Source organism: Apostichopus japonicus, chromosome 2, assembly GCF_037975245.1.
Source record: "Apostichopus japonicus isolate 1M-3 chromosome 2, ASM3797524v1, whole genome shotgun sequence".
Classification (NCBI taxonomy): domain Eukaryota; kingdom Metazoa; phylum Echinodermata; class Holothuroidea; order Aspidochirotida; family Stichopodidae; genus Apostichopus; species Apostichopus japonicus.
Window position 1 is genome coordinate 14,326,413 of NC_092562.1, and position 12,272 is coordinate 14,338,684.

General features: G+C 39.7%; 1 protein-coding gene across 2 annotated transcripts in view; it reads right to left on the reverse strand.

Moving 5' to 3' along the window:
• The window catches only part of LOC139979136 (ribitol-5-phosphate transferase FKTN-like), a 40,405-nt gene that overhangs the window by 6,837 nt on the left and 21,296 nt on the right, over positions 1 to 12,272 (reverse strand). For both annotated transcript variants that reach the window (XM_071989838.1, XM_071989846.1), the window contains exons 4-5: positions 9,411 to 9,602; positions 1,692 to 1,984 (exon numbers count right to left, since the gene is read on the reverse strand). In XM_071989838.1, coding sequence (XP_071845939.1) covers positions 1,692 to 1,984; positions 9,411 to 9,602 — 485 coding nt within the window. The remainder of the gene's footprint in view (positions 1 to 1,691; positions 1,985 to 9,410; positions 9,603 to 12,272) is intronic.

Sequence of the window (12,272 nt, forward strand, 5' to 3'; positions counted from 1 at the left end):
GACATTAATAAGGTTTCCTGCTTGCAGAACAAACAGCATAATTGAGTTCATACCTTGCTTAGGTGAAATTGTTAGGATGTGAAATGGTTACAATACAAACGTATAAAACATGCCCAGTTTGTGGAAGACATACGTATAACACTTTCTCCTTTTTTTTAAGGGGGAGGGGGGGTGGGGGGGTTTAGGTTCACCAAGTTTATTTAGTAAACCACAATGTTACAGTGGCTATTTCTGATGTACACTACAGCGTGAACTGACAGTTAAAATGTATTTCCACAGGTATCTATTATTCATGTGATGTTGAGGTACTGTACCAATACATGTAGTAATCGATACAAGCCATTTTGGTGAATTATTTCTCCATCTGTCTCAAGCTGTCAAACGAAGGAAACTGTATGTCCACATCCAACTGAGTCTAACAGTCTGTTGAAGCGTGGTGGTCCAATTGGCTAATGCGTCGGACTTTCAATCCAAGGATTTCTGGTTCGATTCATGCCTAGTTCATTACGTTTGTGTCCTTGAGCAAGATGCTTTATCTCACTTGCCTCTCTCCACCCAGGGGTTCAATGGGGTACCTGTGAGGTAACTTGTCATTGGGCGCAGTATATAACTGCTGCCGACTGGAGGGATTGTCTCTGGGATAGGTTATCATTGACCAGGGGTAATATAACGTCTGTAAAGCGCTTTGAGACCTATCGCTGGTGTAAAGCGCTATATAAAAAGCAAATATTATTAAATATTATTATTACACAGTATGCCAGGTTGGCATTGGAAGTATGATGCTACATGATACAGTACAGTACTGGGCTGAAATTATAAAGCCTTCGTACTTGGTGTGTCTCTAGCATGCTTGGGTTCGAGTTTTGCAGCGGTCCCGAAATTTTAGTAGAGGGATTGGCCTGCTGTTCACGAGGTACCTTGTGAGAGCCATCCTTCAGACTGGATACAGGTCGCATTGAACAAGGTCCTCTCTTTGTTTTGTGAACGAGCTCTGTGCCCTTTGTGGAGTTGAAGGTCCATATGATGTTTCAAATCGGTTTTTATGTGAATGCGAATTCGGCAGAGGTATAAAGACAATACAAATAGGAACCTATTTAACAACAATAAACAACAAAGGAGATTCGGAGGTGATTATAGTTCATAGGTTGTGTAGACAGGGAGGGTGGGGGAGTGTGGGGGTGTTTAATTGATACCATTGTGACTTACTTATCATATGCACCTTCCCCTCTGTTCCCATAAAGTTTCTGGTCATGACTCCACTGTTTGGGGATGGTGGGGGAGTGGGGCAGTAGGGGGGTTTAATTGATACCATTGTGACTTACTTATCATATGCACCTTCCCCTCTGTTCCCATAAGTTTCTGGTCATGACTCCACTGTTTGGGGATGGTGGGGGAGTGGGGCAGTAGGGGGGTTTAATTGATACCATTGTGACTTACTTATCATATGCACCTTCCCCTCTGTTCCCATAAAGTTTCTGGTCATGACTCCACTGTTTGGGGAGGGTGGGGGAGGGTGGGGGAGTGTGGGGTGGTTCAATTGATACCATTGTGACTTACTTATCATATGCACCTTCCCCTCTGTTCCCCTAAAGTTTCTGGTAATGACTCCACTGTTTGGGGATGGTGGGGGAGTGGGGGGAGTGGGGGGAGTGGGAGGAGTGGGGGGGTTAATTAATACCATTGTGACTTACTTATCATATGCACCTTCCCCTCTGTTCCCATAAAGTTTCTGGTCATGACTCCACTGTTTGGTCATCCAGCTTCCCGTCTGACTGACCTGGGACCAATCAATCTTCCCGTGCCAGAAGTAACTGTCGTTCCGTAGGTAAAAGACGACCAGCTGAATCAGGTAGTCTTTGTACACGAAGAAATGATGGTATGGAATGTCATGCCTCTTACTTATCCTCATGGGTAGAACCCTCGGATCTCGACCAATCACCTCAAAATGGCTGAATCCAGCTTCTTTGGCACCCTCCAAGAAATTCTGGGTCAACGAAAATCATCACAAATAGAAATCAATGCATGCAAGACAGAGCTCTACAGTGCTCATGTTCAATTTTCAGGACATTTTAATCAAACTTCCCATGAAAGTAATTACTTCAAAAAAGTCAGCGCCTATGTGCCAACAAAGATAACATCCAGCCTTATATATTTTTTTTTTAATAGCAGCTGAAAGTTAAACAATAAACAATTTTAATGACATTGTCCGATATGAAACATTTTCCTCACGCAGAGAGACACTTTTCCACATATCAATATAACTCAAATTATAGTGAGTTGGAAATCCAGAACAGTGAAAAAACTTCCAGCCTAATGAAATGGAGGTAAACGACAAAGGCAAATGAATATACATATAGTTGAAATTGCGGTGAGATTAAAATCCAGAACAGTGTAAAAACTTCCAGCCTCCACCAGGATTCGAACCGGGGCCTCCCGCTTTATATGCAGACACCCCAACCACTAGGCTATAGAAGTATGTCCAGAGGTTCGAAACCGGTAAGGAAGGTCGTAATTTCACTGTAGGCATCTGTCACCTGTATCAAACAATTTACTCGTTCTGTTTTTGGTGACATTTTAGCCTTACTCCAGAGATCAAACATAATGCTAACCAACCAAAGTTGACAGACAAATTAATGAAGCTATTAAATGAGAGCCTGGTTGTGGTAAAGTTTAAGTTTGCTCTAATATTTACAAATATTGGCAAAATGCAACATGACTTCATGTCTATATCTTTAGTGGTGAAATAGTTAATGAAAGCCCAACAAAATAGAACATAGCAGACAAAGTTGATTATCTTTTCTTAGATATTTGATGTTGGTTTCAAGACGATAATCTTTGATGGATATACAGTATTACATTTGGAAGGTATGGAATGCCTCATATTTAAGATATGATAACCCCAAGGGTAGCAGCTGCTGTTTAAGACTAAAATGTTTAATACAATAACCTATTGCTTTTTCTTTCTAATAATCAAGAAAAAAAATGTCAACTTGTAACATGCTGTGATGCATACTGTACTGTGTATCTCAGTTGTCTGTTTCATCAAAACAAAATGACTTGTATCTCCCTTGCAGAGCAGATGAATATTTAGTTTGTTTCAACCAATCATGTTCATGTATTTGTACCAGGCAAATGCGTGATACAGTATGTACTGTAAATGACCTGAAATCAATTTTCTGCAAAAAGTTGGGTATCACTGGATGTTTGACAGAAGGAAAATTAAGTACAGTTTTCACAGACTGTGTGACAATAAGTGTGAATGTCTACATAAACACTGTATATTATAATGTATGAGCACTCGATGAAGATGCAGGATTGGCCTAAAACATCAGATGTCATGTACAGTAGTATGGGAAGATTGACAGTCTGTTACCTCAGGTGACAAAGAGTGTTTATCCAGAAGCAACTTCATTTCAGTTAATACGATCTTAAAGGAGAGAATTTAATACAGATATTAGGACAGCATCTTGTGAACAAGTGATTCAGGTTCCACGTGCAAATAAGTTGCACCAGAAATCATGTGGATGCATGTAGCATACTGTGCTGTATATGCTCTGTTAAATAGCTTGACATCGGATATTAGGCGCTATAGAACATTTCTTGATTGACTGTCTGACTGTCCGACTGACTGACTAGGTGACTGACTGACTGATTGTCTGACTAACTGACTGTCTGACTGATGGACTGACTGACTGACTGACTGACTGACTGACTAACTAGCTATATGACTGACTGTCTGGCTGACTGACTGACTATGTGACTGTCTGACTGACTGTCTGACTGACTGACTGTCTGACTGACTGATAGACTGACTGAATGTCTGACTGTCTGACTAACTAGCTATGTGACTGACTGACTGTCTGTCTGTCTGACTGACTATGTGACTGTCTGTCTGTCTGACTGATTGACTATGTGACTGTCTGACTGACTGACTGTCTGACTGACTGATGGACTGACTGACTGACTGACTGTCTGATGGACTGACTGACTGACTGACTGACTGTCTGATGGACTGACTGACTGACTATGTGACTGTCTGTCTGACTGACTGACTGACTAACTGTCTGACTGACTGACTGTCTGATTGGCTGACTGACTGACTGATTGGCTGACTGACTGATTGGCTGACTGACTGACTGACTGTCTAAACTGATGGACTGACTGACTGACTGTCTGATGGACTGACTGACTGACTGACTGTCTGGCTGACTGACTATGTGACTGTCTGTCTGACTGACTGCCCTGACTGACTGTCTGACTGACTATCAGTTGTTATTCTCACTTTTTCTGACATTTACAATAAATTAAAGTGATTATAATCTTGTTTTTAATCAACCATACATAGCTGCTGTGTGATGTCAAGTTCCAAACATACTTGTAACAAACATCACATAATTTGTAAACTGTTTTTTCTTCTTCTTTCTGTTTTGCAGTTGTCTATTTTGATTTTTGAATTCTTAAAGAATGGCAAGCGTGTATCCAGAAATGGAAAGTGTGGTGAATGAAGGGGGTGAACAGAATGTAAGAGTGAATAAATAGTTTAATCAACATCATTCCGTTGGAAAAACTGTGGCAAATATGACTACAAGTCGCCTCTCCTCCTTTTGCTAAAATCATGATGTATACCCCCAATTAATTGATTTCTTAGTTTTGTAAATGTGGTACAGATTTCTTGAAATTTTGAGGACTATTAAATGAACCCATCTTGTTGTCTACATGGGAAAAGGAATCAAAATTATATTATATTAATGCCAGTACTAACAGTACATGTCACACTACACTGTGCAGCATGACCCACTCTTCATAACTAAGTACTTTACTTTAATGATGAACATTTAACACTTATCAGCTGTAAACTGAACACTGAACACTGTAAACTGAACACCGTGGAGTGTTATCTCAGTGGTTAACGCCGGTACCTTTCAATCATAAGGTCCCCGGTTCGAGTCACTCCAAGATTAATATATGTTGTCCAGTTACAGAGTTGTTGACAATTTAATAACAATTCATTATCATGGACGATAATATGAATGTAAGAGACTGACTTCGGTCAGCTTGCGGCTTTGATTTAAGCCAATGAGGCTTCTTCGCGAGTTCCTGCTTGCAGGAGGATCTAATATACATACATACATACTATATATCAGCGAAGAGGAGCAACCTGAGCAGCGACATGATGGTTTATGCATGCAGTGTGCGCTTTAATTCCTCTCCTCTCTGATGGCCAATAAATCATACAAATCTATGTATGCATCACCTACTGTCGCTGAGAAAGAATTGCAACAAACTGACATAAAACACAGGTTTAGATCACACTCTAGCTAGCTGACAAATCTCTGATGCCTGGAATACTTCAGTTCGTCAGCAGGAAGAAAAAAAACAATACCTATCCTGTAACATATAATGGTCATTAAAGAGACAATTATACAGTGACGTCTGACATCCTACAGTGTATCGACTATTTCTCTGCAGATTGGCTGGGAGATCTACCGTAGATATGGAATAGATCTGAGTCTATAATCAGTGCCCTAACTACTGTATATATGGTGTATACAGTAGCTGGGCTGGGAGATCTACCGTAGATATGGAAAAGATCTGAGTCTATAATCAGTGCCCTAACTATATATGGTGTATACAGTAGCTGGGCTGGGAGATCTACCGTAGATATGGAATAGATCTGAGTCTATAATCAGTGCCCTAACTATATACGGTGTATACAGTAGCTGGGCTGGGAGATCTACCGTAGATATGGAAAAGATCTGAGTCTATAATCAGTGCCCTAACTATATATGGTGTATACAGTAGCTGGGCTGGGAGATCTACCGTAGATATGGAAAAGATCTGAGTCTATAATCAGTGCCCTAACTATATACGGTGTATACAGTAGCTGGGCTGGGAGATCTACCGTAGATATGGAATAGATCTGAGTCTATAATCAGTGCCCTAACTATATACGGTATACAGTAGCTGGGCTGGGAGATCTACCGTAGATATGGAAAAGATCTGAGTCTATAATCAGTGCCCTTACTATATATGGTGTATACAGTAGCTGGGCTGGGAGATCTACCGTAGATATGGAATAGATCTAAGTCTATAATCAGTGCCCTAACTATATATGGTGTATACAGTAGCTGGGCTGGGAGATCTACCGTAGATATGGAAAAGATCTGAGTCTATAATCAGTGCCCTAACTATATACTGTACGGTGTATACAGTAGCTGGGCTGGGAGATCTACCGTAGATATGGAAAAGATCTGAGTCCATAATCAGTGCCCTAACTATATACGGTGTATACAGTAGCTGGGCTGGGAGATCTACTGTAGATATGGAACAGATCTGAGTCTATAATCAATGCCCTAACTATATACTGTACGGTGTATACAGTAGCTGGGCTGGGAGATCTACCGTAGATATGGAAAAGATCTGAGTCCATAATCAATGCCCTAACTATATACGGTGTATACAGTAGCTGGGCTGGGAGATCTACCATAGATATGGAACAGATCTGAGTCTATAATAAGTGCCCTAACTATATACTGTACGGTGTATACAGTAGCTGGGCTGGGAGATCTACCGTAGATATGGAAAAGGTCTGAGTCTATAATCAGTGCCCTAACTATATACGGTGTATACAGTAGCTGGGCTGGGAGATCTACCGTAGATATGGAAAAGATCTGAGTCTATAATCAGTGCCCTAACTATATACGGTGTATACAGTAGCTGGGCTGGGAGATCTACCGTAGATATGGAAAAGATCTGAGTCTATAATCAATGCCCTAACTATATACGGTGTATACAGTAGCTGGGCTGGGAGATCTAGTACCGTAGATATGGAAAAGATCTGAGTCTATAATCAGTGCCCTAACTATATACGGTGTATACAGTAGCTGGGCTGGGAGATCTACCGTAGATATGGAAAAGATCTGAGTCTATAATCAATGCCCTAACTATATACTGTACGGTGTATACAGTAGCTGGGCTGGGAGATCTACCGTAGATATGGAAAAGATCTGAGTCTACAATCAATGCCCTAACTATATACGGTGTATACAGTAGCTGGGCTGGGAGATCTACCGTAGATATGGAAAAGATCTGAGTCTACAATCAATGCCCTAACTATATATGGTGTATACAGTAGCTGGGCTGGGAGATCTACCGTAGATATGGAAAAGATCTGAGCTCATAATCAGTGCCCTAACTACATGTACAGTGTATACAGTAGCACAGTAAACCAGTTCAACTATATGTTAAATGACAAAATGCATTTGTGTTAATAATAGTTACAGTACAAACTATAAATCAATGATATAGTTGACATGAATGTAGTGAGGGGCTGGATGAGGTTGCAACGGATTGAGCTGGATCTCAGATTCCGATCACTCCTGTTTTCAGAATTGGACTTGGATTTGGATGGTTTGGACTCGACTACAACGCTGCTGTTCGATCAGTTGTAAACTACTATTAATGTAAGACACTATGTTGATCTAAACTTTTTAAAAAAACATGATAGAAATAAAATATAATCGAAAGAAAAGGTAATCGCAATAAAACATAATCGAAATATAGAAACTACTATATACAAACTGAGATCAAAATTGATCAAACTACGACACTTAGAGAATTAGAGTCGATCTGGATTTTTGTCACCAAAATTGTAAACGAAGACATGTTTGTTTCTAAATCTTTTGTGAGTTAAAATTGCCATCCAGACATCTTTATAGCATCTGCATTAATTAATTTAATGCAGAAAGACCAGGTCAAATTTGAAGAGAAATTTATGTTTATCCATCATTTCAAATGATATTTGACTAGCCTCATTGTGCAATTTTCTATTCTCTCAGGATATTATTGACAGATTAGAGCACATTATGTGCTGATGATCTATTAATGTGGGACAGAATTAGTCCTAATCAAGACCTTATTTAATTCTCTCATTTTAGGCCTAACTAATTACTAAACAGCAAGCCAGCAACAAGAGAAAATTGTATGGATGCAGAGCAGCTTGCAGGAAAACCTAAATTGCACTGATTACAAAACGGCAGGATGGCCACAAGTGAAAATTTGTGATATGCACACAATGGGACACTCGTACCTAGACAATCTGTGACAATCTTATCCTGATAACCGAAGATATGGCAATTACAATAGCTCACTAAAAACAGATTTTGACCGTACTGCCCCCTTGACAACAAAGTGAGAGGAAAAGTAACTTGGTTGTTGAAGATGTTCATTGACTGTGAAGTATCTTCACAACTGGACAACTATGGTAAATATACATATTAGAGTGTCCGCATATAAAGCAGGAGGCCCGGGTTCGAATCCTGGTGGAGGCTGGAAGTTTCTTCACTGTTCTGGATTTTTCGACTCACTACGATATATTCATTGCCTTTGTCGTTTACCTCCATTTCATTAACAAAGTCTGTTCAAAGTATCTCCTTTGAGATCCGGCTTCAGGAATCACAAATGATTTCGAGATGGTTAGCATCATGTTTGATCTCTAGAGTAAGGCAAAATATGTCACCAAAAACAGAACCCAGACAGGAGGGGTCTGTTTTCAAAAGGTTACCAGTTCACTCTAGACAGGGAGGAGCCAGAGTGCTGAGGTTGTGGGGGGACAGGTAAGTGAGGTGCAGTTATGCCGTGTTCTTTATTTACCATACGATGCTAAGTAGTTTCTTATTCCATTTCTCCAGACAACCAAATAACAAAATATTTTATTATCCTCCATTTCATTCCCGATGAAATGTCATAACGTCTAAACTTATCCATCTCTGAAAGTGTTTTGGAATTTAACGTTATACAATTTATACTGTAGGTTACATCTGGTCGTACAGTACCTTTCACCAAGACATTAAGTCATGTAATATATTCACACATTTATATAACTGATACCTCACAATCTAACTATATGAGAGGAATCTCTGTCATTACAACCCCCGGACCCCTCCGAACTAAAGAGTTACAGAGTGCATAATTGTGCAAATGATGACATTTTCATGTCCCATCGAGTTTTCTGTATCATTTTATAACGTTTTATTCCATTCTCAAGCCCTCTTCAGAGTCGTTGCCTCATTTCGTCGTTTTCTGGCGCAATTTTACTGATTAAAGTGACAGATTACATTTTAAGGCAACTTCCCTTTCCTTTAATGGGGCGAGTAAATTATACCACCCACCGAGATTCGGCAGATTCAGTGCAAGATATATGCTCCTTTAAGCCTCCATCTTTTTGTGTCATTAAGACCTAAAATTTCCAGCAAACTCACCACAATAATTACTGTATAGACATAAATAAATGCAGTATCTGTATCCATTATCGCGGCGGTGATAAACTACTCTGCTACAGTGGCACATTAACAGGGTAATGTGACTGATACATTTGTCACTAAACTGTATGTACAGTAACAGTAACTTACCTTGGAGATGTCAACGTGTGAGATTACGCCAAACTGTGACGCGGTTGCATTGTTACACAGCAGCGTGCAATACTTATTTAAGACCGGGCTAACATCCCTCAGCTCCAAGATTGATTTTAATAACTTGGAATCGATCAAAAAGCCAGAAATGTGGAATCTGATGAGTAGATTGGAGAATTTTGACAGCGCTTCCTGCAAGAAAATGTAAAAGAAACGAATAAATTTGATGGGAGATAAATTAAATTAGAAATTCTATCGAATAAATGTGACCGTATGTAGGTATACATAAAAGGAAAGAACTATGCACCGTACACTGAAACGTTAGTATAGTAACTAGTATTAGGAGAGGAAGGTATTCATTTCTGGGTGGTGACAGATGTGTACAGTTGCACTTGAAGATACAAGTATAAGACAACAGAGTTGACCTGATAAATGGTAAAAGGCACACCAAAAAGGGGAGTAGGGGGTGGGGGAGGGAGGGGGTGTGAATGAAGAAAAACAAACGTATAGTTTGAAACTATTTAAACAATTTAAAGAAAAGGAATGTCTGGTTAAAATTTATAATGAGTACTGCATCTATCGGTAAGAACTATGCGTTACATTTATATATTTATATGTAGAATTAAAACTTGACATAGTCCCAAGATACAGTAACATACACACAAAACGCTAAATTTCCACATAATTAATTAATAATATCCCAATAACAGTGCTGAACATGGTTTACCACAGATCTGCAGTGCGTACTGAACACACTGAAATGTCAGAAGGTAGTTACAAGACAAGTAGCAGGTAACCACTGCATTTAGAAAAACATTTTTTTGGATCCCGTGGATGAAATAAAGGTTTCCAGGACCAGAGGCTGTAAAAGCAACCCCTGGTTCACTGTGCTACGGAACCGCAGGGGCCACTTGAGTGTAACTAAGTGCCTCTTGAGAGTAACCAGGGGGGGGGGGGGGGGATTATTTAGCATTCTTAGTATTGTAATAGGTTGTTTATCAATTTGAACATGCTCCTTTCAATGTACAGCACAGAACTATTATACAGTACTGATTTCGCTTAACTCCCGTTAAAATTCGTTAAAAGGAAAATAACCGAATTTCCACGTTTTGTCATCGAAATTCCCCGATTTTTATCGAAATTCCACGAATTTTAACGATTGGTTATTTCGGTCATTTCCTTCGTGGAATTTTCAACGATACGTTGAAATTCTTTTTTAAACGAAATAGAAGGTCAATGTGTGGTTACGAGAAACGTCGGAAAACGAGCAACTTCGTTTATTAGTATTGATTAGACTTTAGAACAGTCGTTTGAAGGCAGGAATTTTCTCAAGAACATTCCTGTACTTACTGAGTAGTGACACTCAAAGAAACATGTAGTGAAACTGACGGGGGACGTTTTCTAACTGTGAACCCCAAACACAGTGACATAAGTCTTAACTTCGCCAGGACGTAAGAGAGGTTGCAGTCAAAGCTATGTACCACGAGGCACCCTTCCAGATAAATTATGAGTGCTGTTTAACCATTTAAATAACAATGAATGGACATATAAACTTGGTTTACTTGCAGATTACGAAAAATAGTTATTTTTTAGAGATGTAAATTTGGTTTTTTATTAGAGTTGGAGTATGAAACTTTGTTTCTGAGCGAAAACATGTAACTTGAAGCAAAATAAAGATGCCCCGCCCATTCTGCGAGGACGCTTCCATTTTTCGAAAAGGCGTTTTCTCTTTTTATTTTTTCTATTTTGTTTACTTTTAAACATGAAAATTATTTTAAAATATGTAAAGAACTTAGTAATGTACTGCAAACTATCTATAAAAACAAAAAAACGATGTTTTAGGCATGAATAATGTGTTTAATATAACTAAAGTAGTAGGCCAATAGTCATGAGCTCATGATGATAGTGTCGTCAATTCGTTTTCTCAGTTTATATTTGCGACATATCACCCGTGTACATCGATCAATGGCATGGTGAAAACCCCGTGTGAAAATATGTTGACCCCAAAAGACGCAAATGGCCGTTCTAGAAAGTACCGTCATAACATTAACAACACAAGGCCAGTTTGCTCTCTCAGGTCCGCACGTGTACAGCCATTTTTTCACACATGATATTATGCTGTGCATGCATTGCGGGCGCGATTGCGGCAAACATAAAAGAAAATGAATGAAACTGAAAAACTTACGATATTTTTTCACAAATATTGATGCTTAGATAAGTGCTTCCTCACAATCAACGAGCCGCCCTAAAATTCGCTCCGCTTACGGAAAAACTTCTATATATATAACAAATGGAAAAACCCGAGTTTTTACACACATAATTCCAACTGACATTGGTCACAGAACATAAGTAGGTCATTGACATTCGAACTTGGCAACTTGCCCAAGTTCATCGCACCATGGGAACGACACAACACATTGAACATGATGTTATATTCTCCCGCCATCTGGACGCCGAGTGTAATATGTTAATTATGAATGGTACTGCGCAGCGTGGTTAAATCTTAACCTATTGCGACACAAATTTTGGGAAGCTGTTGTTTGAAGTAACTTTTGTATCAAATGTAAGGTACTGTATCATGTATGTGACCAGGGGCGTAGCGAAGGGTTTTTTGTTGTTGGGGGGGGGGGGGTGTGGAGAATTTGATTTGCCGACGGATCTGGAAGTGGTGACTGAAATGGGGGAGGGGTCTAAGGGGACACCCCCTCCCCTTTGGAAAATTTTTAGTTTTGAAACGTCCTTAGATGCAATCTGGTGCATATTTTAAGTCAAATTTGACTTGCCGACGGATCTGGAAGTGGTGACTGAAATGGGGGAGGGGTCTAAGGGGAGGGGGACGGCGGGAAACGGCGTTTAAACGTT